The 25,155-nt window shown below is 45.6% G+C and overlaps 2 protein-coding genes across 3 annotated transcripts; both read right to left on the bottom strand.

Moving 5' to 3' along the window:
• Nucleotides 1-770: 770 nt before the first annotated feature.
• LOC134408037 (SCAN domain-containing protein 1-like) lies at nucleotides 771-6,253 on the bottom strand. Its single transcript, XM_063140101.1, has 3 exons — nucleotides 6,198-6,253; nucleotides 3,136-4,119; nucleotides 771-2,209 (listed from the first exon to the last, which is right to left on the bottom strand). Exon 2 carries the CDS (start codon nucleotides 4,016-4,018, stop codon nucleotides 3,170-3,172), a length of 849 nt encoding a protein of 282 aa, XP_062996171.1. The 5' UTR covers nucleotides 4,019-4,119; nucleotides 6,198-6,253; the 3' UTR covers nucleotides 771-2,209; nucleotides 3,136-3,169.
• A 3,891-nt stretch (nucleotides 6,254-10,144) lies between these two features.
• On the bottom strand, nucleotides 10,145-24,477 carry LOC134408133 (uncharacterized). Of its 2 annotated transcripts, XM_063140246.1 has the most exons (7): nucleotides 24,426-24,477; nucleotides 19,402-20,349; nucleotides 15,891-17,008; nucleotides 14,994-15,111; nucleotides 13,160-13,792; nucleotides 12,032-12,192; nucleotides 10,145-10,542 (listed from the first exon to the last, which is right to left on the bottom strand). In XM_063140246.1, exons 2-7 carry the CDS (start codon nucleotides 20,003-20,005, stop codon nucleotides 10,534-10,536), a joined length of 2,643 nt encoding a protein of 880 aa, XP_062996316.1. In that variant the 5' UTR covers nucleotides 20,006-20,349; nucleotides 24,426-24,477; the 3' UTR covers nucleotides 10,145-10,533. The 2 variants fall into 2 exon arrangements, with proteins under 2 accessions (XP_062996316.1, XP_062996317.1); XM_063140247.1 differs by lacking the exons at nucleotides 10,145-10,542; nucleotides 12,032-12,192 and having other exon boundaries at nucleotides 13,740-13,825.
• Nucleotides 24,478-25,155: the final 678 nt, after the last annotated feature.

The following is a 25,155-nucleotide window of genomic DNA, read 5'->3' as shown; positions in this document are numbered from 1 at the left end:
CTGTGTGAATAGAGTGCTGGACTAGATGGACCCTTGGTCTGATCCAGCAGGGCTGGATCTATTCTCTATTCAGCCTCTATTCGGCCCTGGTTAGGCCTCATCTAGAGTATTGTGTCCAGTTCTGGGCTCCTCAATTCAAGAAGGACGCAGACAAGCTGGAGCGTGTTCAGAAGAGGGCAACCAGGATGATCAGAGGTCTAGAAACAAAGCCCTATGAAGAGAGACTGAAAGAACTGGACATGTTTAGCCTGGAGAAGAGAAGATTGAGGGGAGACATGATAGCACTCTTCAAATACTTAAAAGGTTGTCACACAGAGGAGGGCCAGGATCTCTTCTCGATCCTCCCAGAGTGCGGGACACGGAATAACGGGCTCAAGTTAAAGGAAGCCAGATTCCGGCTGGACATCAGGAAAAACTTCCTAACTGTTAGAGCAGTGCGACGGTGGAATCAGTTACCTAGGGAGGTTGTGGGCTCTCCCACACTAGAGGCCTTCAAGAGGCAGCTGGACAACCATCTGTCAGGGATGCTTTAGGGTGGATTCCTGCATTGAGCAGGGGGTTGGACTCGATGGCCTTGTAGGCCCCTTCCAACTCTGCTATTCTATGATTCTATGATTCTATTCTTTACTTACAAAATGGGAGTTGAGTGCCAGTCTTTATTTAGCCAAAACAGTGCCACCCAAGCACCTTCTACTCAGAATATGGTGAGGCTGATGGGAAGAGACAAGACATGGAAACTCTACAGAAGACACAGGAGCTCCAGACCCTGGTGGGAGAAAGACCCTTTATTCCATGTGCTCATCCACGGATATACACACACACTGAAAGTTTTACACAAACAGAAGCAAAAGCTAAAAATCCAGCCATCTCATACAAGGCAGGAGCGCAAGTTACAACACGGCAGGACACTGAAGAGTTTCAAAACCTTAAGATTCCACAAATGAGAGTTTAATACAGCAATATAAACCTGGGGTGTGAAGGGGGAGGGAGAAACTGAGACCCTTCTCTTACCACCCCATCCCTCAACTCGGCTGCTAAACCAAAGCCCCGTCTCAAGCATCTAAAGGTACTCACCATCCAGCCGCCTGACCAAATCATGGTCGCTTTGGCTCACAAATTAGAACTGTCTGTGCCGGACACAGTGCGGTTGCTGTTCAAAATGCTTCTGCTTGGCCAGGCACCATGTGGGGGCCAAAACCCCGGCTGCCCGAGTGGATCTGCCTGACAAGTCTCCTTACCAGCATCTCCAAGAGGGCGTGCAAGCAAGAGCAGGGGGACTTCCCGCAGGCTCAAGCGGAAGCCCATCAGCAACAGCGTGCCGTAAGACAGGCAATCGCATGGAAGCATTTGCCAAGCATACAAAGCAGTCCTCAGGTGGCAAGAGTTGATGGAGGCAGCCGAGAGGTAGGCATGTGGCAGAATCCCAGCATTCGTCGCTGGTCACTGATGATCGGAATTGTTTCGGAGTGGCAAAGAAGTGACTTTTCAGGGTTCCCCACCCCACAACATGCACCAATTTTCCCAGAAAGCGAAGGAAGGGCAGACCCATCCCCTGTAAACTAAAAGGCATCCCTCTGAATACAAGGAAAGGGGGTGGGGGAAGCAGAACTGACCGTTATCTCGGCCGTCATGAAAAATGCTGATATGTAGGACAAGGTGGATGTACAAAATTATTTGGGTGGGAACGAACCCAGAAACATAACCCATTGTAGAGCATTACAAAAAGCTGGCTGAGATGCCTCGCACCCACCTGAGCAAGACTGGCATGTATCATTGGTTTCCTTCATCACAAGACCCTTCCCTTCCTCATCCAATCAGAACGCGCATGTACACATACATTCCGCAGTGTTCTCAACCCCACCCCAATTTTACAAACAAATCAAGCTCCCTCCAGAACTCGCTTTTGTCCTTGCTCCAACCTATTCCCGCGGTGCTGGTGCAGGAGACATTCTGTAGGATGCAGTGAGGACTCAGCATGTTTTGGCCAGTCATTCTTCACACAACATTCCTCCATGCACACACACACACACACACAAACACACGGTGAAATATAGGTTTCCCTCCAGGTAATAGCCATCCTGCAGGGAAAGCCTTGTTGACATCTTTTCATGCTCAATAAGTGTACTGTAGTTTTTGATTCCCAGATTCTTCTTGCCCTTCTAGGTTTCTCTTCATTTTTGTAGATAACTAGGTCTTTGAATCTCTCAGTCTGCAAGGAAAATCAAGGACTCATCAGAAACAGGAAAAATAAACCAAGGAAACTTGCCGTTCATAGTTTCACATGGAATTCCAGAAGTGCCCCAGTGATAGAAATAGCCACGGGCGTTTAAAGCAGCCTTCCAGGTGTGTTGAACAAGTCCCATCGTTCCCAGCTAGCATGGGCAAGGCCGATTTAGAAGCTTGAGGAAGAAAGCCCATATTATGTGCAAAATGGAACTGAAAATATAATAACAGAAGCACTGGCAATATGCTACCTGGGATAGAAAGCCTCACCCTGTGTAGTGGTAAGCAATCCCACCCCACATACCCCGAATACAAAGCATTTTATAATGCCTTCTTTATAATGCCTGCTTGACCTGTATTATTTTACGCGCTGCCCTTTCTCCAAGGTCAGGGCAACATACAATATCCTCACAACCATCCTATGAAGTAGCTAAGGATGAACGTTAGCGGCAGGCTTAAGGTTACCTAGTTAGCTTCATGGCTGCATAGGAACTAAACCTGTGTCTCCCCTGTTCTAGTCCAATACGCTAACCCGGGGTAAGCAACCTGATGTCCTCCAGATGTTTCGGACTCCAGCTTCCATAATCCTCGGCCATTGGATGGGGTTTACGGTGAGGTATGAAGTGAGTTGCAGTCCAACATCACCAGGAGGGCACATTCCCTATCGTCCCCCTCTCACACCCCGGAATAGCCTGGTCCTCTTTACCATCCTGGGAAGCGGGAGAGAGAATTCAGCACACACAACGGAGCAAAGCAGCTGCCTGAAATCACCCTTAGCATCAAATTGCTGCAGACACGGTACGAAGCCCACAGTGGCAGGGACAGTCCAACAGTATTGCTAATGCCCCCACCCCAGCACAGATTTTTTTCTATTTAGCAGTACAACAAATATGCATCTTCCCTGCTACTTACCGATAACCAGTCCTGCCTGCTTGCTCTGGGGACTTCAGCGGAGCCAACTCCTGGCCGAAGCGCGCTGCTTCGCCCTCTCCGGGAAGAGGCGTCTTCCAGGCTCGGGATGCAGAAACTGGTAGTCTTCTGCCAGGGCTACAGCCTCATCCCCATTTTCAGGGTGCCGCTCCCGCACCCAGCGCTGGACGTCCTCGGGGAGGAGGTTCAGGAACTGCTCGAGAACCAGCTGCTCAACTATCTCCTCCTTGCTGCGGGCCTCCGGCTTCAGCCACTGAAACAACAGTTCCTGCAGTCGCTCGTAAGCCACCTGGGGCCCTTCAGTCTCTTTGTACGCAAAGCCCCGGAAGCGTTTGCGCTGATTTTCGGTGCCCATGTTGGAGAAGCAAGGGATAGCTTGCTCCACCTTCGCACAGCCGCCGGCTCGGCTGGCGTCCAGGCTGCCGTGGGCATGCTGAGCCTCCCCAAAGAGATCAGGCAGGAGCATAGCTCTTCCCGGCTCTCTAGCATCCTGGCACACGTCGGGCATTTCTTTAAAAGCATCAGCTTCTCCATCATCCTCCATCATCCGTTTGGCCCCTTTGCCTTCACCTAAAGGCGGCACTGGGACCGGCACAGCGACCTCCACCGGAGGGGGCACCAAGGCGTTCTCAGCCTTCGGCTCCTCTTCTTGTTTGCCCGGCAAGCTCGCTGCTTCACACCGATCCGTGGACCTTGACGGCACCTCTGAACGTTCAGCTCCTGCCCGCGAATGTTCTCCAGCTGCCTCGGGCTCGCCTCCATCCAAGCCCTGAAGCTGAGCTACGATGCTGCTACCTGGATCCCCCTCCTCCACGGGGTCAGTGCAGGAGGCCTCCAGGCTCTGCGCGTGCCTTTCGGTGGCCATTCTTCGCGGCAAGGCTGTTTGCTAACCTTACAACTATGCTAGGATATTTGGGGAACAGAAGCCCCTCGCAGGTGCTGCGTTTTCTTGCCTTCGAGAAAACTCTGCAGGGGGGAAGGGGGAAACACAAGAAAAGGAGGAAGCCTTGAAGTACAGACATTCATATTCCGGCTATGCGTGGTTAGAGATCACCTGTTAAGACACAGCAGCATGAGTAGCATCAGGCCCGGGAGGGAGGCCTGTGCAGTTCTTCAAACCCATGCCAAGCCCTGTCATGTAGACCTCTGCCCAATTTGATTCATGTGAAAAAGGGAAATTGGTTACAGAGCTTTACACACATGAGGAAAGAGAATGCTTTAAAATGCTTTACACCCACTTGAAAATCACTGCACTGGCTACCAATTAGTTTCCCGGCGAAGTATAAAGTGTTGGTTACTACCTTTAAAACCCTACATGGTTAAGATCCAGGTTACCTGCAGGATCGCCTTCCCCCATACAATCTGCCCTGAAGGATGATAGGCGTTGTGGGTGAAAACATCTGTAGAGACGTAGGCTAGGAATTGCATGCCAGTGAGTGAGCAGCATGACAGCGGAGGAATGAAGCACTCTGTCCCTCCTTAACCCAACATAGAAATGCCACAGGCTGGTACAGGAGAGATGGAGCTCTGTGCCCCATCTCCACCAGCTCTCAGGAGGCTAGGTTTTTTGCAGTCAGTGTGCTGTAGTGGTTAGTGTTGAAGTAGGAGTGGGGAGACCTGGTTTCTAATTCCCACTCTGCCATGAAACTCACTGGGTGATTTTGGGCCAGTCACTGATTCTCAGCCTAACCTACCTCACAGGGTTGTTGTGTGAATAAAATGGAGAGGAGGAGAATCATGTAAGCTGCCTTGGATTCCTTGCAGGAGGGGGGGGGGGGAGAATCAGGATATAAATGTAATAAAATAAAATAATAGTAACAGTTGTGGATCTATTTAAAAGGCTGCCTTAAGGCCAGTCAGTTTTAATGCCTTTTTACAAAAGTACAAATAGACTTTAATCCTACTACACTCAATGGGGCTTATTCTCACATAAGTGTATATCACATTATAATTATCATCTGTGATTACATTTATTGCATCTGTAGCTGTATTTTTTTAAAAAAATGCTTGCCTTTAATCCCGCACAAACTTTAATAAAATCGTATATCCTTAAAAGGAGATAGTTTTATTAAAGCTTGCGCAGAATAACTTTCAAAATGAATCCCAAAGAGCCAAGAACCAAACAATTAAAAGCATCCAGCCAAAAACCAAAACACAGAAACAGTTGAGCAGAACTCAAGTGGACAAAAACTCACAGCAACAATAACCCCTGTTTCAAGCCACGGTCTCTAAAATACCACAGCCCCATTTCTAAGGACTTCCCCTCCAAAATAAATCCCAACGGGATTTATTATTCCCAGTAGGGATAATTCCTAACTAAATGCACTCCGGATTAACGTGCGTCTTGATGCTGCACAACAACAAAAGGAAGAGCGCCATTTCCTTCCGTGCTTTCCCCCCCAGGGAATACGACACAAACGTTGCCTGCCTGCCTGCCTTTCCTGTCCTCTTCGCGCCACGTCTGAACGCGGTTTACTACGAGGTCCTATATCCGTATTTACGCAGAAGCCAAGCCCCACAGACTTCAATGGCGCTTACTGCCGAGTAAGGGTCTTTAGGATCGCGGCCCCAAAACGTGGGCCCTTCGCAGAGAAGCCTTTAAAGACCCTAAACTGGGCCAGAAATGGATGCGTGAAAAAGCAGCAGCAGCAGCAGAAAAACTGCACCATTTCATGCTTTCTTTCTGTTTTCCCATTTTTCTTTCTCTGTTAATCCAACATGCACCCGAGGAGAGCCCATGGAGGTCTTCGCAAGACGAGAACTTCACACTCGGGGGTGGGGCGACGACACTCGAACCAATTTAAGCGTCTCTCCGTGTAGAACACCTTGATTCGAATTTGAATTCGAATTCTGCCCTCCCCACTCCAGCAACAAAAGGTAGAAAGGTCGGTGCTGGTTTCAAAAGGAAAAGAAGCGGCCGGCCCTCTTCTTTCTACCCACCCACTAGCTCTCCCGCGGGGGGGGGGACGGGGACAGACGCCTCAACCGCCCCCTTCCCTTTGTTTGGGTACCAACCACCAGCTCCGCTTCGCAGCAGCGCCTACCTGCACCCAGCCAAGGCCTGGTTCTAACCCTCTGGGCCCGCCTCCGGAACTTCAGGAGCCATTTCCGGGGAAGGGGAAGAGCCAATCAGGACTACAGTTTGTGGTTTGGTACCCATGAGCCTCAGCAAGAGGACGTGGAGCTATACTTATATAGAAAAATTGACTTGTCTGTAAAATGTAGGGTGACCATATGGAAAGGAGGACAGGGCTCCTGTACCTTTAACAGTTGCATAGAAAAGGGAATTTCACCAGGTGTCATTTGTATATATGGAGAACCTGGTGAAATCCCCTCTTCATCACCACAGTTAAAGCTGCAGGAGCTATACTAGAGTGACCAGATTTAAAAGAGGGCAGGGCTCCTGGAGCTTTAACTGTGGTGATGAAGAGGAAACTTCATCAGGTTCTTTATATATGAATGACACCTGCTGAGATTCCCTTTTCAATACAACTGTTAAAGATACAGGAGCCCTGTCCTCCTTTTCATATGGTCACCCCAGAAGAATGGAGCATAGACAGACAGGAAAAAGGCGATTTGGAAGACACAGAAAGGTCGCCTTTGGCCGTGGTATCGCTGGGGCGAACTGCATTGTGGGGAAAACGCGTTCAATTTTAGAGCTGAAGTGTCAAGAATGACTTTAATAAGTGTGTGAAAGAGTCTATAATTTTCTATCTCTATGGTCACAGGCACCGTAAGGATGCTTCCGGTTATCAATGGAGCGTGCTGGTTGGGGTAGACGTGCAACAACAGTCTTGTGGTGCCTTAAAGGCTTAATATTTATTTTATTTATTTATTAAACTTATATACCGCTCCCATAGCCAGGGCTCTCTGGGCGGTTTAACACGTTTCATGGATGAATAGCCCATTTTTATCAGACGCATGAAATGTTACCCAGAGTTTCAGGGATATGTGCAGGATATATGGTAGAGGGGAGAATTGTAAACAGTGAGGTCAGAAAGACATTAAATGCAGAAGGTACTGGCAATGACAATCACAACATTAACAGGAGCGATTCTCGAAACAGCTGCTGCTGCTGCTGCTAACACAAATATCCCGGCACTTGGGAAGCCAGCAGTCTCCAACCTGATGTCCTCCACGTGGTCTGGATTACAACTCCCATAATCCCCATCCATTAGTCATGCTGGCTGGTGCTGCTGAGAGTTGTAGTCCAAAGCATCTAGAGGACACCAGGTTGGGGAAGGCTGAGGTGGGTCAATGAACATATGCAGTGTGATCAAAATCCTTTATCCCGATCCAAGCCTCTGGTGATAGAATTGAATCTGCTGAGGAATTTTAACTTAGCAGTCTCTATGGGTGCAGGTGACGCACACAAAGAAAGGACAAGGCAACATGGACCTTCTTCATTTTGCATTCAGCCCATCCACTTCCGGAAGTAATATATATTTGCAACTCTCATTTCACTCTACCTTGCTTAAGATGCTCGAGTTTCAGAACAATACAATCCCACAATGATAGGGTGGGAGCGCTGGAGAGAGATCAGCATGGTTGCCAAATCAAAGCTGGAGGGGCGGGACTTGGAAGGTTCAGTCGCAAGTTGGAATGGCCTGGCAGTATGCCAATCATTGGAAGGGGCAGGACTTGCAAATCCCTCCAACGTGAATCAGTTCTGGGTGCATTTGATGGGCATGCCTGCTTTTGTGGTTTGGTTGTCCAAGCAAGAGGTACACAGTAGGGAAAGTGGGCAATACTTGGGCCTAGTTGAAAGCATGAATACAAAGTACATAATTTCGGCATATATAGATATACGATTAAGTACTGGTATGAACTTTACACGTCGCATTTGTGGTAGAGCTGCTGGTGATTACTAGAAACCTATTCGGAGGAGCCTCCTGTCTTTTTTTGCTACTTTCAAATGATTACACAGCAGTGAATAACCGCAGAAATTCATTGATTTAAAATTTCTGAAAGATTAAAAACTACTACATAGAAATGCTATAACTTATTGATTCAACCCTACCGGCTGATGTTTTTTCCACTTTCTGACACATGTGAATGCTTTTGTTGAGCAATGAGGATATTTTGTAGATAGCCATGAATTGAAGTGTAACTGGAATGCGCCTTTCACTCAGGATGGGCTCACATGAACTCCTATACACCTGGGAGTAAGGCCCATTGCACTCATTCCTGAGTCAACGTATATAAGGGGTTGCACTGTTAGTCACTGATGCTCATATTTTCTACCTTGAAGGAACCTTTCCTTTGTTAACATTCCTGCCAAAGAACCCCTCTATGCCTGCTATGGTACCTGTGTGTTATAGAGAATTCTAAGCTATTTTTAGTATGCACACTGAAAGTAGTTCAGGGATGTTTGGGCCAGCCTCACTGCTGCTCTGCAGAGTGCACACTCAACCAACACTCACATGTGGCTGTATGTTACAAGGGAAGATCAGTAGTGGTTGGTAAACTGTTTTTTAGGGAAGCTGATCTACCATTAGGGAGGCATGGAAGGGGTCAACTCAAACATATCTTTATTTCTGCTTTCACCCTCAATCTATATGACTTGTTACTTTCCAAAACGATGGTGGTGGTGGTGGGGGGGGGCTCCCAACCTTGGTCAGGCCCTGCAAGATCCACTGAAAGGCAAAATATTCTCCTTCGGAAATGCAGAAGTATTGAACTCTTGCTTCTGTAATTCATTTCCCTACTATCACGGAAAATGATAGGCACTGATGAAGCCCAATATGCCAAAGAATTTAGCAATCCCAGATCCTTTGGCAGATATTAAAATGAATTATGTGAAGAGAACATGAATCACTGTTACGTACAGCACTTTTGTTTTAAATGGATCCCTGGAATCACATGGTGAATTGTCATTTTATTTGTTTTAAATTGATTAACTGGTGCCTATATGTTTACAAATTGTTGTAAGCTCTTTGGTTAAATAAACAAATTGGTTAAATAAACAAATAAGTGCTCCAATCCACTTTTCTCCAGCTGTCCTGGAATCATACTTTTTGGGAGAGGAGATTTAGCTCAATAGTAGGCTTTGCTGCTTCCCACCCCTACCTCAGCTCTATAGATTTCAAGTAGCAGGACTGGGTAAGGCCCTTATCTGATACCCTAGGGATCAGCTAGAAGAAAGATCAACATTCCAATTTGGCATAAGGCAGCTACATCTATCACAGACAAATGCTTGGAGCACTGATAGCATCAATCCTAGCATCAATCCTTGTTTCTGGAAAAAGTTAGCATTAGAAGCCAGCCTCAGCATCTCAGAGTATGAACTGCAACAATTCTTTGTCCAACTACAAGGCTAAACTGTTGGACTGGGAGTTGGGAGATCCTGGTTCCAGTCCCCACTCAGCCATGGAAACCCACTGGGTGACTTTGGGCCAGTCACAGACTCTCAGCCCAACCTACCTCACAGGGTTGTTGTTGTGAGGATAAAGTGGAGAGGAGGAAGATTCTGTATGCCGCCTTGGGTTCCTTGGAGGAAAAAAGGCGGGACATAAATGAAATAATAAATATGTGTAACTACACTTGTTCCCATGTATCTCTTGCTTCCCTTGGCTATTTTACCCCTCCACTCCACTCCCACACCATTAAACTTCAGACTGGGTGACACTTGGAATAAGGACCTGTTTTGCTTATGCTATCAATCACTGTGTACCGATGATACGTTATTAATAACAGATCTCATTAAATGATTGGTGGTCATTCAATCCATGGTGATTTTAATTATTTTACCTGTGAAAGTATAATGAGAAATATTGCAACTCAACAAAAACTTTAAGACCTTCTTTACCTTACATAAAAGCAGACTAGACCATTCCAAGGCCTTTGTCTATCCCAAGATTCCCTTTGCAGGCCTTTTAAACAGGAATTTTGACATAAGACTTGAATAAGGAGGAGCCTCCACATTCCTTCGGTATTTGTGCCAATTGGCTCAGCACATATGTTATTTATTGTCCACAGACAGTACACAAAGTCATTCCCAGTTGCTTTATTTAGAGGTTTTAGACCCAAGCAGGAAAGGGAAGAAACAACTACTACTGTATAAAAAAACACACACACACAAAGCCTAGAGTAACATTAAAAAGACAAAGTAATGACAATCAACATCTGCACTACAGCAACCAAAGAGCATCAGCTCTGGAGCTTGCTGCAGCCTGAGGAACTTACATGATGTCCTATGAGGGAGGAGAAGGAGGTGGAGGTGGGGGGTGGGGGAATGAATGTAGCAAGGTCAGTTATAAGTCTCAGACAACCAAGAGCTGAGGGCACTTTTTCCCTTTTTAATTCAGGTCCTCATCCTAATGGTGTCAATATTGCTGCTGAATTTCTTGGTGCTGGGGTAAATTCGGCCCATGTGACGTTTCAGAAATGCTAAGGAAGAGGGTAAAAGCTATTAGTAGGTGAGCAAAAGTTTAATGTACATTACATTCTTTTCAGGGAATGAAAACTAAGCACAGGGACAACACTGAAAATGATTGAAGATTTTCTAGAAACAAATGACCCTGTCAGTCCTCAAAAGTTTACAAATTTTCTTCTATCCACCATAAGTAACCAAGGCCAAATATTCTGGTGTGTGTGTGTGTGTTTAAAAAGCACTGTTAAGAAAAAAAGGTAGAATCAACCTGTGAAAAGTTTCCCAAGCTATAACTATGAGTTTGAACAAAGATCCCACCTAATTTAGTGTTACTCACCCTTGTTCATGCAAAATGGGAAGCTACTGGCCATAATCAACAGAAGTGAAAACCACGTACCTGGATGCATTGCACTTGTTCATGAGAGAGCAATTTTCCACTGCTCAGACACATACAAAAATGGGGCTAGGAGAGGCTGTTTGCCCAGGCAACCTCCTGCATTTCCCCTCAATAGCTACTCCATACACTACTTTATGTTCAACGCACTTCTATATCTGACTAATGCTTCACAGTCCTACCCATTGGCTGCATTTGAAAGTCTGTGAACAAGCGTAGCAAACCTTAGGCTCATGCACTCTTCCCCACTTTCTTCCTCTGGCATGGCTCGGAGGAAGCATTCAGAAACTTTTGCTTCTGCTTTACTAAAGTTTAATGTTCAATTGGTTAGAGTTAGTGCAGGATTCAGCTAGTGCAGGCAGCCTCTGAAGGAGACATGTTCTCCAAAACACTGGGAGGGCAAAGCACACAATAAATAGACAATGTTGTGACTTCGTCACCTGTTGTCTTTTCACATTTTTGTTATTAACATTAATAGAGTTTGTTGATCCAGATGAAAGAACAAACCATGGTTAAGCAAAAGCTTCCAAACTCCTCTTTGAGGTTGCTTCTCTAGAAAGAGGGGGGAATGTATGAGCCCGAGGCTCGCTGTGGCTCATTCATGTCACATTAAACTATGGTTTGGTATGGCATGGCATCTGAACACAGCCAGTCTTTCTCATCTGCAAACTGAAGAATCTTATTAGGAATGGAACTTTGGCTTGCCCTGTTCCCAGAAAAATTGCCTCTGAAGCCATCCACTTTGAGCAGTCCAAACTCCAGAGAGGGTGTGAATTATGGATTTCTAGACCAACAGAAAAGGGAACCTTTGGCCCCCTCATTATCAGCTCAAATTAAGAACTCTTCACACTATTAGCTCCTCATGTAGGCATCTGCTCTGGAGTGACAGGGAAACTGCAGGCCCAACCATACAGCTCAAATAACAAAGCCATGTGTTTTGGGATGGCCTTCTACTATTCCCACATCTTTGCTGCTGTGCTCTTTCCTTTTACTAGCCTTCAGTATGGAGAGACATAACATTCCTGGTTTTGAAGAAGGAAAAGTGAAAGCTAGATAATGTGGAAATAAGTTTTGTTTTTAAACATAGAGAGTAGTAAAGAGGGGAGACTTACGTTTCTCTCTCGCCATACTGGCCTACTAGGGATTTCTGTGACATTCTGGGATGCACTTGTTGCTGATGGGGACTTCCTGTTGTTGAGGATGTGCACAACAGTGCCAAGAGCGTCTGATAAGTCTTGTAAAGAGGAACCACTCAGCCCATACAAGGTGGAAGCTGCACAAATTATCACAAAAGACAGAAAAGAAAAGTAGTTTATGGGGCTGTCAACAAACACAGTGATTGCCAGAGAGTCGCTTACAATTCTTGTTAGGTTCTGGAATCTTCTTCCCGCCTCTCATTACAATGCTCACTTTGTGGATTAACTTTTCAAATCCTAGAGACTTGAGTGTAAACCTGTGTATCCCAAACTGTATCTTCGTTCTCATCATTCCAGCTTTCTCTGTTCTGATATCTGTTCAGATGTTCCCTTGTACCTCCTATCATGCCATTCTCTACCTGTGTGTGTTACCCACCGACTGTCTCCCTTCCTTCAGATCTCTGCTCAAAACCCATATATTTGCAAAGCCTTTTCTTGGCCATGATAGAATGACCTCATCTGTGCTTGCTGCCACCAATGAATACTCCCCAATCTCATCCTCACTACTCCCTCATAACATTCTTTGTTTGTGTTTAGATTACAAGCTGGGCTATTTTTATTTTATATTATATAAAACATATTATATTTATATTAAATTTACGTTCTGCCTTTCAAGGCAGGTTATACAGTCTGGCACCATCAGTATTGCTCCCTTTTTGCCAGAACATCTAGAAGCATCTGCTAAGCCACTCATCACCACGTTGCTCACATGGTGAAGGCCGCTGGGTGTTATGAGAGAGGGAATTACTCTGGGGGATGCTGGCTTCAGTGGCATCCCTTTGGGTGGACATAAGGCATAGCCCAGCTATTATTATTCTGGGCAGAATCTATAGGACTTCAGTTCTGTAACGTAACCAGTGCACCTGTGTCCAATGCTAAACAAAAGTAAAATAAGTGACGTCAAGGCATTAACAATTCAAAAGAGGGCTATTGTGCATCACGTGAGGACATAGTCCATGGGTGCTTGCTTGCAAACAAGGCAGAGAAGGACCAAAAGGTTCTCCCGGTGAAGCAGGCACTCCCCACTCATGCCTACAGAGTTACCTTGAGTGAGTCTGAGCTCCGCACGTACAGTATCCAGCTCAGCTTTCAACATGGTGCAGCTGGCACAGGGTGGTAGCATCCTGGAACCAGATGGCCCATTGTGAGTTGTGTCACCACTGCCATTTCCACTCCAGGGAGAATCCAGTAAAATGTCAATGCTGTCACTGAGTGAAGGTCCATCTACCTCAGGAGACATGTGACCATCATTCCCACGTTGGGGGCTGGACAAATTGACATCCTTGTCAAAAACCAATCGAGATGGCCCAAGGCCAGCTGATGCTTTCTGCTCACACAATGTACTGGAAGAGTGTACCCCATTCACAGCTTCTGAAACTCTGCCACTGCCTTCTATTTTGGCTTCCCCCTCAACCTGGTTCTCCCCAACCACAACAACCTCACACCCTGGAACAGATCTTCCCCGCCCTTTTGTTTTCCCAGCTTGCTTTCCTGGCACAGGGGTTGGTTTTTGCTTTGCCTTCTCCCCAGCCTCAGTCGTCTCTTGCTTCTCTAAGCTATTATCCATCTTCCTTTGCTTTGCTGCTGCATCTCCATGTTCTCCATCCTGTTTGGGAGCAATTCGTTCCCTTGGACCTGACTTTGGTCTCTTCCTCAGCCGAAGGTGCACATCTGTACCTGAAGATGGAGAATAAGTTTATCTTGAGAGACCTGCCAAGATAGAAAAATAACAGATGGGCTTGTGGTTAAGGCCCTAGGCTGGGAATCAGAAGTGGGGAACTTGGGTTCCAGGCCCACAGATGTAGAAGGACTCCACTCAGCTCTGGAGGATCAAGCTTCCAGGTTTCTGAGGATACAAATCCTCAGCACAATATTTCCTTTAGGATGATTTGGCAGATGGTTTTAATTAAGAACATAAGGTGAGCCATGCTGATTAAGACCAAGAGCCCATCTAGTCCAGCATTCTGTTCACACAGTGGTGAACCAGTTGCCTGTGGGACATGAGTACAGTAGCTTCCTTCTGTTCATATTCTCCGGCAACTGAGGTACAGAGGCACGCCACTTCTGATTCTGAGGTACAGAGGCACACCACTTCTGATACTGAGGTATCCTGCATATGATAACTAATAGCCACTGGTAGCCTTATCTTCCATGAATCTGTTTAATCCCTTTTAATGCCATTAATCTTAAGGGCCTGACTAACTGCTCCTTTTAGGGTCAGTCAGGGTCCCTTCTCCCAAAGAACAGATTGGCTAGTAACCCTGGGCATATTTTGCCTCCCTCTCAAGCTATTTTGTTTACTGGCTCCTGTCTGCAGTTCGCCTGACCTCCAATTATTATATGGATGGTTTTAGACTAATTGGCCTTTTGCTTCCATCCAACTCAGTCATTTATATTGGAATTACCATTTAAAGTGTCCTTACAAGTGAGGTGCTGAATCAGATTAAGTACATTTTGATCTAGCCTACACAAACTCCAATCACCTCAGTGTGAAGAAGGCAATTTGGCTGGGTCTAAGGTTCCACATAAAACCACTTCTCTTATCCTAAAAAAAATAATAATAACTTGCCAAACCAACCATATTTAAATTCAGAATTTACTAGACTTGCTTGCTCATGAGAAGGCAGTATGGGGCAGTATCTCACAACAGAAGTATATAAAGGAGAAAATGGTTATATACTATAATTCAATTTAGAGAATTTATGGAATGCAAATGAAAACAGGACAGGGAAAGGAAAGAAGTAGAAATTCACTAGAATTATAGCTGCGGTTTTCAAATAACGACTACAGCTAGTAATCTCATGAACGTAGAAAGAACAGGGAAGAGGTCTAAGCTATCAAATCAAAGCCTTAAAGCAATTAATAAGCAAATCCTTACCGAGTAAGCCAGCCCTCCGAGAGTTCTCTTGACTGTCTTTAATGCAAGGCTGTCTCCGATCCTCATCCAATTCTTCTTGAGGGGAATCTGCAACGATGTCATCAGATGTCATCCGTGTCTGGAACAATAAGAATGCCACACCTGCATTCACTATGCATTGCTCAAGTTAACAGGCCCTTCAGTTCCACCAAGGATGCAGGAGTTGTCCCCTGTTATTTGTGACCATGGACAAATACAACAGATTGAGCTTTCTGTCTGTTGCCAGGGGTCTGAAGTTTTGAGCCCTGCTGAGGAAACCTCTTCGTTCTAAATGTGATTAAAAGATTGAATCCTACTGTATTCTGAATCTTTTTAACAAGATTGAATATATTCTACTCACATGAATGTGTTTGCTCAGAATCAGATGTTTTGTACTCATGAGAACTTCAGTTGTTGTTGCTTTAAAAGCAAGTTCAAGTCATCAGATCTGTCAAGAAAAAGTTTGGGTGGCCATGCAGTGTTCACCAAAGGCAGTTGCAGGTGTGGCTTCCATGAATCAGAAGGCAGGTTTCTGTGCCCTGGAGAGCTGCCTGTTGCCCACCTTGGCCCAGAGTTTCTGTCCCCTCCCTTCTTTAAACGGAAGGCCAGAATCTTTCACTGAAAATAAATTAGATTTCTAAGATTCCCACTAGACTCCATTGGCCAAGCAGAAAGATGTGTGAGGTTTCATATCATCCCTTCCCAACCCCAAGGAAGGAAAGGAACCTCTCATGCAAGCACTGAGTCATTACTGACTCTTGGAGAGACGCCAGCTTTCGCTGACGTTTTCTTGGCAGGCCTTGTAGCGGGGTGGTTTGCCGTTGCCTTCCCCGGCCTTCCCCAAGCAAAATTCAAAAATAACTCTCAGCATGATCTTACCTGGTCCCGTTGCCTCTTGGACTCAAAGTGAAGCTGGAACCTCTCTGCCAGGGCCACAGCCTCCTTGCCATTTTCTGGCTGACATTCACGTACCAAGGTCTGGATCTCCTCAGGGAGGATACTTAAAAACTGCTCAACAACCAGCAGCTCCATGATCTGCTCTTTGGTACGGACCTCTGGCCTCAGCCATTGATGGGATAGGTGCCACAGGCACCTGTAAACCTCCTGGGGTCCCTGGGCTTCCTGGTAGTGGAACTGCCTGAAAGACTGACGCTGCGCCTCTAAGTCTATGTCTGTCTCCAGCGCTTTAGCACAGTGGCTGCTACGGAGTTGTTGGGCCTTGCTATGAAGTTGGCCTTTACCACGCAGTCCAGAACTCTGGTAGGAATCGCACAATGGATTCAAAAGAGAGAGCTGTGCCTCTGGATGCTCACCCTTTCTGGTTGCTCCCACATGCCCAGGAACAAGAGGTGGCCTCTGGCCTGTCAGCACCTCTTGACATTGGTCTCCGGGAGACTGCTGAGACAGAAGCCACCTCAGTATCTCTTCAGCAGTCCAGTACTGCACTTCAGGGGGCACCTTCACTGCTCCTCCAAGGGCTTCCTTCACTGCGAGTCTGGTTAGGCCCTTCCCTGAAACTTCAGCTTGCATTATCTGCTCTAGCAAAGCCTGTAGCTGTGATCCAGGACCTGCAGCTGTACCTGCTCCATTCTTTGTGGGCACCTGCAAGGTCTGCAGAGCATTGGTACAGGCTGTGGAGGTAGGACTGGCAGGTGGTCGCTGAGTCAGCACCTGGACAAGCTCAGTTTGTTTCTGAAACAACTTCTCAAAAAGCTGGGCCTGGAACTCCCTATCTTCACGGCGCATCTCCTTGTCATGTTGGATGAAGTCAGCTAAACTTTGTTTCTCTTCTGCTTGGCTGACAACCTGTCTCTGCATTCGCTGCAGCTCCAGCTGATGTGAACGGTTACATTTCTGGCCAGCACCTCTTTGGTAGCCTGACTGCCCATCCCCCTGAGCTTTTTGCTTACGGGTTCGAAGGTGGGGACGTTGGTCAAGCATAGAGATGAGATGTCTTGGTGCAGGTTGGGTATCCATCACTATAGGTGAAGCCACATCTATAATGAAAGCAACAACACACCGTGAATAGCCAGAGAAACCCAACAGCGTGCATACCCCCCCATATATTTTCAAATAGGGAAAAACCTCGGTGACAAAGGAAAAATATCAAGCATATAGAATCCTGCTGAAAAAGAATCAGTGTGGCTTCCACAAAAGGATGTCCTGCCTCACTAACCTTTTCACGTTCTTTAGAGTGTCAATACGTGGACAGGAGCGATACAGTAGTTGCTGGGGAACATGAGTGAGAGATTGCTATTATACTCATCCTACATGTGGGCTTCCCAAGGTAACTGGTTGGCTGCTGTGTGAACAGAAAGCTGGACTAGACAGTCCTTTTGTCTGATCCAGCATGGCTCTTCTCATGTTCTTATGATTGAGAGCCAATTCAAACTTTAGAAAAAACAAATGGCTCAATCCCCACAGGATAAAATTACTTCAGAATGCAGTGACAGAGCAGCATGTGCATGTGCCCATCTAAAATAAGGATTCCCTGCATATGGAAAGCTAGCACTTCAGGAAACGGTGATGAGATTTTTGATCTGGGAGTGCATTCAAACACACAGTGCTTCTGATCTGCATGCTAAAGAGCTACAGCTCTATGAGGACTCGCCATATATATTTTTATCCTGAATGTCTGAATTCGCTTTTAGAAGCCTGATATCAAAAGAGTTTGTTTGTTGTGGGAATCCATTTGTAGGGCCATAGGCAGAAAGCATAACACTTTATACAGAAAGTATCACTCAAACATGTGGTGCAGAATGTAACTGGCCAAGTATTAGTGGGGGCTAGACGGTCAATTCATGTAACACCTATACTTGCCAGTGTGTTTCTTAGTTCAATTTAAAGTACTTGGTTTTAACCTTTAGAGCCTACTATGGATGAGCAACTTGTGGCCCTTCAGATGTTTTGGCCTGCAACCTCCATCAGCCCTAACCATCATAGCCAACGATGAAGGATCATGGGAGTTGTAGGCCAAAACATCTGGAGGGCCACAACTTGCCCACTCCTGGATAAATGGTTTGGGTCCAAGTTATTTCAAGGACCACCTTCACTATATTAATCTTTATATAGGTAGGCCCTTAGTTGCCTACCTTTAAGGGACGTTAGCATGGTGGGTATCACGGAGGGCCTTTTCTGCAGTGGCCCCACACCTTTGGAATTCATTGCCTTCTGGGGTCAGTCAGATCCCTTTATTACTAGGCTTTTAGAAAAGCCCTCAAGACCCATTTGTTTCCTCTTACTTTTTCTTGAATTGCATTTTATTGAACTGTTGATGGTCTTCAGCTGCAAATATATATTAGGTACTATTATTTTCTGGGCTGGATGGTTATTTTATTATAATCATTGGCTTTCTAAATTACTTTTTGAAGGTTATTGTTGTATTGAATTTTATTATGTAAGCTAGGGGAGGCTAGATTGGAATTAACTGATTGATCTCTAGGTGACTTGCAGTGGATTGGACAGTTTTATTTCCCGTTTAACACTAGCAACAACAAAAAGGTTGTTTTGGGGAATACCTGAATTAAGCTGTTGAATCCAAGAAAGCTTATGGTGGGCAGGCAGGGGGAAAACCAGGAGTGAAGTATTGTGTGACAAGACTGCAAGTTCAGTTCTGGTGCTAAAAATAATTTCCTAGGTGAGCATATGCTGAGAGGCATTCCTGTTCCTTTGCTCTAAGAGTATTCCTACTCTCTGCCCAACAGGCCCATTTTGCACCTGGCATTGTTTGGACTTTGGAGTTCTAGTAAAATAACAAAGTAGATCCCAGAAGCCTGAAGTCTACCCTCATGCCCCAGCATAAGCCTCCTTGACAGGGTTTTTACCCTTAAAGGTGGCCTAAAAATATTTTAAAATAAACTGTGTGTTATCTATAGAGGAGGATCCCACAGCCCAAAGCAATGAAGGTCTTAGGTCAAGTGAGCATCAAGATGTGGAGAGAGATGTGGCTACTCACTGACCCCAGGTGGTATCACTGACACCGCTTGCACGGAGGACATTCCTCCAGGACACGTGTCCGATCTGTGCAAGACTGAGGTTTATGTTTGGGTTGCTTAACTGAGGCAGCAAAGAAGGATTTTATGATAGGCACAGAGATTGTGATGAAGGGGGACAAAGACAGCAGATCTTGTGAGGCATCTAGATTGCCTTCTCAGCAGAGCTGGAGAAGAGCCAGTGCTTGAGATATATATGGAGTACCAAGGATATAAGGAAATGCAGGTCAAAGGCATTGGAAGCTAAAGGCCCAATAAAATACTCAAAATAAGGAAATACTTCAAAATCAAAAGAACGGACAAGGCATATTCTACAAAGGATGCCAGCCCCACCTGAGGTATCCTTCAGCAAGACCTCTGTTGACAAAAACCCAAGCAAAATGAACAAGGACGCTTACCCAGCTCAGGTGATATTTCGTCTTCAGATTCCTCTTCCTTCACCTGAACTGGGATGACTTGGATCTCACCAAAGGCATCCTGGGACTCTGCCTGGGCGTAGCTGAATTCATCAGTCCCTTGGCTTTCAGAAGCAGCAGTCTGTGACAACCAGTGCCCAGAGGCCTGGGATCCCCAACGCTCAGAGATGCCAGACTGGGTCCCCCAGGGCTCAGAGATGGAGAGGCCTTCCTGTCTGTCTGCAGTGACACTGGGCCCCTCACCAACCTCCGAGGGAAAGCCTGGCCTGCAGTTTATATATTGTGTCATTATCTGGTCAATCTCGTCATAGAATGGACACTTGATAGGTGGCCGTCCCACCGAGTTATTTTCTTTAGCTTTGCGGTAAGCCACTTTCAGACCTTTCATTTTCTCTCGGCACTGGTCCCCGGTTCGGTAAATGCCCATTTCCGCAAGGCGCTGAGAAATGCCATCATAGACTGCACGGTTCCTCCCATGGGAGCTAAGATCATGAGTAACTGCTGCCTCGGTCCACAGGGCAAGGAGCACCTTTATGTGCTCCGCTGGCCAGCTGGCTGCCCGCTCTTGTGGTCTATCACGCCTCATTGTTATCAAGGAAAACCAAAGTGTTTCGTTGGTGGATGTATATGCACCCAAGGTCAGGCCTACAGGAGTCCAAGCACCAGCGACTTAGATACAAGGGAAGGAAATTTAAATGCGATGACTTTCAGGGTTCCCGGTCTCCATGTAGGGAATGCTTCATGGGTGATGCTTGACCCACCTCCATATGTCATTCACACAGAGGGTGTAGATTACGCAGCCTCCAAACCCAGGAATCTGAACTCAGAGCAGCCACAATAGCTACATCTTTCCACTTATACCATATGTAGAAGATTCCATACAGGGCAGGTCACCAGCTCACAAGAAAATGCAATCAAATACTGCTTCTCCTGTGGGAAGGAAGCTCAGTTTACAAAAATCAGTGTTTAATCCAGTAAACCAGCCTTTGGGCTTGTATATACACCCAGTTACAGGAAAGTAGGACTACATACACACACATTAAATGTCAACTAACTTGCATGATCTCTCTCATTAAAACAGGAAAAGATATGGATCAATACTAGAAAAATCTTGGATGCCCAGATGCGTAAAAATATGATGCAGATGGTACGAATAGTGGCTAAATATTTGTATCCCATCCTTCTTCCAAGAGGTACAGGCAACTAACATGGGAATTTCCCCCTTTTAGCCTTACAACAACTGTGTGAGGAAGGTTATGCTGAGAGTGTGTGACAGGCCCAGTCAACTTCAGAGATTAGAATTCTGACTCTAATCACGGCGCCAGAAGTCTTCAACCCATTTAGCACCCCCCAACTCACCTTTAAGACCAACTTGAAATACAAAATTTAAAAAAAAACTTTCTATAGGCTGCAAAAAAGGTCAATGTGATTTTAGATTGCATTAACAGAATTAGTTCCCCATTCACAAGAATAGTTCCTCTTTATTCCAGACTAGTCAGACTTTATTTGGAGTACTATATCCAGTTTTGAGTGCTGTACTTTTAAGAAAGATGTAGATACACTGAAATGGATTCAGAGGATGGCAACAAAAATGGTCAGAAGTATGGAAAACAAGTCATATGAGGAAAGATTGAAGGAACTAGGTCTGTTTAGCCTGTACAAGAGAGGACTGAGGAAGTACATGATAGCATTCCTCAAATACCTGAAAGGCAGTAGCACAGAAGCTCCTTGATTATTATGGCTAACCAGCTGCTCTATATAACTTGATGCTTCGAAGAAACTCATTATTAATTTACATTGCCACATCAATGTACTTGGCATTTTAGATATCAATAAAGAGAAAAAAAACAGGCCCCTGTCCCCAAGGAGTTTACAATCTAAATTTAATAATGGAGAAAACAACAGAGGGAGAGAAAAGGAAGACAAGGATATTAACAGATGAGTGTGAGCAAATGCAGCTACAAGTTCTTAAGCTTACAGTTAGGGATAAGGATTAAGAGGATACGGCAAAGGTCACACCAAAAGGGAGGGGTTTGAAGGAATGGACGTTTTTCCAGGAAGAGAAAGAAACAAGGGACAAAGAGCATGCCCATTTCAGGGAGCAAGAGGATTTAAGGCAGCTGAGGTTGGCAAAACTGAGAAGTGAAGGTCATAGGCAGGGATATTATGAGAAATAAGGGCAGAGAAATTCTTCCAGTAGGTATTTCCTCTATATAGGTTGCAATCCTATACCAACTTACCTGAGAGTAAGCCCCACTGAACTCAAAGGGACGCTCCTGAGTAGATACGTACAAGATTGCACTGACATGGTCTTCAATTATCTGGAAGCCTTATGGCAACAACTGCCACTTAGAATTTAGAGGAAAAATATCCCAAATTCGTCAAGCTCCAATTATGCGAACAGAACAAATTATCCACATTTTAAAGATTAAAATATTGGGGTGGAGAGGAGAAGGCTTGGTAAATGTGTGTGTGTGGGCGGGGGGTCGTGGTGGTAGGGAGAATAAACCTGAAAAGAAACGAGAGAGAAAATGGCCAATGCTTCATTTACATAGTGGCCCTGTTCAGACGTAATGCTAAACCAGCCTTTCTCAGCCTGGGTGTTCTCCAGATGTTTCACTACAAACCCCATCATCCCCACCTATGAGAGTTGTAGTTCAAAACATTTGGGGAAGGATATGCTAAACCATAACTGAGCTTTACCCACTCCCTTCTCTTCCTCCTCCTCCACACACCAGAGGAGGCGACTGAAAGCATCCACTTCCAGGGTTAAACTAACCACAGCTTGTTCTCATGTGCAAACTGAGAACAGCAGTTAAACAATCCAGGATCAGAAATTGCAGTTTGTTTGTTTGTTTGTTCCAGTAAACTGTAACTTAAACTAATGAATTTGCTGTTGTCTTTTTCTCTGGTATGCACTGGAGGAGGGAAGAAGACTCAAGCAGGCTCATTCACAGGGCACTAAACCATGGTCAAACATGGTTGGTATTATGTTTGAACTGTGCCAGTGACAAACCCCATGTACAATTACCATATGCAGATTTCACATTAATTTCTTTAGAAGAGAGCCTCCTGGATAGATTTTTTCTTTAAATGTGTAAAGTATGAATTGTGTGGCTGAACTGGAACAGTAATACTTAACATTTATATAGTTCTACTGTATTCACAAATCACTTTGTATACATTATCTCAGAAATCCTTACCGTAGTCCTAAAATGTAACTAGTATTTCTATCCCCATAATGGTTTTTAATGCTCTAGATTTGGTTCAGGTCTAAGGGTGTTTTTACATTTGAGCCTTAAATCAATTTTGTTGTTGCTTAAATCAGACTGCAGTGTAAACATCTGTAAATAGCCCAGATTATTGTCTGAAGGCACATGGTGCAATTCAAACCAAAACTGGCCCAATAAGTGGACTCACTGGGAAATGGCCAGGAAACCAGACAAATGTGTCTCATTATAAGATGGGGAATTGTCCAACACCTCCACCCTCACCCCCAAATAAAAAAAACCCAAATAGGTAAGCTGTTCCAAGCTCCTTCAAGAAAGAACAGGGTATCAACGTATTCAGTAATATAACCAACAGCTGCAAAAAATATTCTGTTCATTTAAAAGTGGGTCTCATCTCTTCTATGTTGTATTCCACACTAAAAAAAAAATCATCTATGACATAAACTGCATCTCAAAAACGCTTTGTACAGTCCAATCGTATGCACATCTACTTATAAGCAGATCCCACTGACTTCCACGGGGCGTATTTCCAAATAAGTATGCCTAGAATTTCAGCCAAGCAGCAAAATCTTATTGCATGTTTACTCAGCAGGAAATCTCAGTTGTCAAGTGTGATGGTGTTGCATCCTTACAGCACAATTCCATCCCCATACACTTCCTGAGAAGTCCAACTGTGTGCCATGGGAGTTACCCCCAAGTTTGCATTCATAAGATTGAAGCCACACACCCCAATCCTCTTACACGTTTATTCAGGGTTCACTCCCAAATATGCATGCATACAACTACAGCATTTTTTGTCTATAACTGATATTTTCATGGGACATTTACAATTAAATGCCGTAAGTAGGAGCTCAATTCCTAATGAAAATAAAAACACAAGGTCTACAACATATAAGAGGAGTGTGTGCCGTTTTGTGTGTTTGTGCATATTATGTGTGAACACGTGGCCACACGCGTGTTTAGCGTTGGACTAGGATGGGGGAGATATATCCCCAAATCTCCACTTAGCCACAAAGCTCACTGGGATGACCTTGGGCCAGTCGCTATCTCTCAGCCTGACCAACCTCGCAGGGTTGTTGTGAGGATGAAACTGCATGCGTGAAGAACCCTGTATGTTGCCTTGAATCTCCTCGAAAGAAAGGCTGGATGTAGGTGTAAATACATAAGACAATGCAAATAGCCTTGCAGAAAGGAAGGCCATATATTAACATTTAAATACATTTTTTAAAAAATTGAAAAAGCTAGGGTTGCCAAGTTTTGACTCAGCAGTCAATTTGATGTGCAGAAATGAGCAGAACGTTAAGCTATTTAAAGCTTCACCTGGCTCCTTTCTGCAGATCAAACCTCGGTTAAAGACGCAGGAGGCAGGCCGGGCTTTTCTTTTTCTCCTCCTCCCTCTTTGTCCCCTGGCGACTTGGCAACCCTAAGGCGAGCCCTTTAAATAGGCGCGTTTCTCTACCCCTAAAGCACCCATGTCTGTGTAAACGCGGGCACTGAAAGGTGAGGAGGAACTGGAAGGGATGCTCTTGGATGAAGGGCAAATGGGTACCATCCTCTGCCCAGGGAAGAAGCCCGTTAAGGCCGGCCGGGCGGACAGGCAGTCCCTCCCTCGACCCACAAGCCCGAAGGCCCGTCGCCGCCCCCTCCTCACAGCTCCCTGAGGTAAAAGTTACCTCACGCGGCCTCCTTCCCTGCCGCCTCCCCTCACGGCCGCCCGGGAGGTCAATCCCCTCCCCCACCCCCCTACGGGGCACCCAGAACCACCTCCCCACCTACCTGCTGTTAAAGAACCACCATATGAGGGAAGAGCCGCTCCGGCTCGGAACCCCCCGCCCACAGCAGCCAATGGGAGAGCCGGATGGTCTCGACGGGGAGGAAGTCATTGGCTCGTCGGCTTGTCAGTCCTAAGAAAAGTGGGGCGGGGTCTCCGAGTGGCATTCGCTCCCGGCTACCCGTTCCCGACATATAGAAGCGGTGATGGGAGTGGTTGAGTGCCCTTGTCAATCAGAGGGGCTTGGAGCAAGTCTTCGCTTGGTTTGCAGCGCATGCCAGTCAGACAAAAAGGCGGGAATAGAGCGGGTCTCTATTTCTCCGCTTCCGTTGGAGGGCATACTAGAGATAGGAAAAGGGTAGAGTGACACACGGCTGAATTGATGGTTTCAGTTGTTTTGTTTTTACTCTTCCAAAGCTGCTCATAAAAAGCATGCTGTGATTGGGCAGCCTTCCTACAAAACACAAAAGGTAGCAGCAATGATAGAAGTTCATGTGTGTGTGTTTTCTAATTCACATCTTATTTTGTATGAAATTTGTATTTATTTAAGTTTTTTAACATTGAAGGATGCAACTGTATGCTTGTTCAGACAGAAAAAAGCCCTACGTCTCCCAAGATTCTCTAGCATGTCTGCCTGGGGAATGCTGGGAGTTATAGTTTTTTTTTTACTCTGTAACCTAAATATCTACATGCGAATAGATGCCTCTGAAGATCCTTCGGGTGCAGGAAATGCTT

The sequence above is a fragment of the Elgaria multicarinata genome, chromosome 13 (assembly GCF_023053635.1).
Source record: "Elgaria multicarinata webbii isolate HBS135686 ecotype San Diego chromosome 13, rElgMul1.1.pri, whole genome shotgun sequence".
NCBI lineage: Eukaryota > Metazoa > Chordata > Lepidosauria > Squamata > Anguidae > Elgaria > Elgaria multicarinata.
The sequence above is the reverse complement of the archived record's forward strand: the minus strand, read 5'-3'. Positions and strand labels throughout refer to the sequence as shown.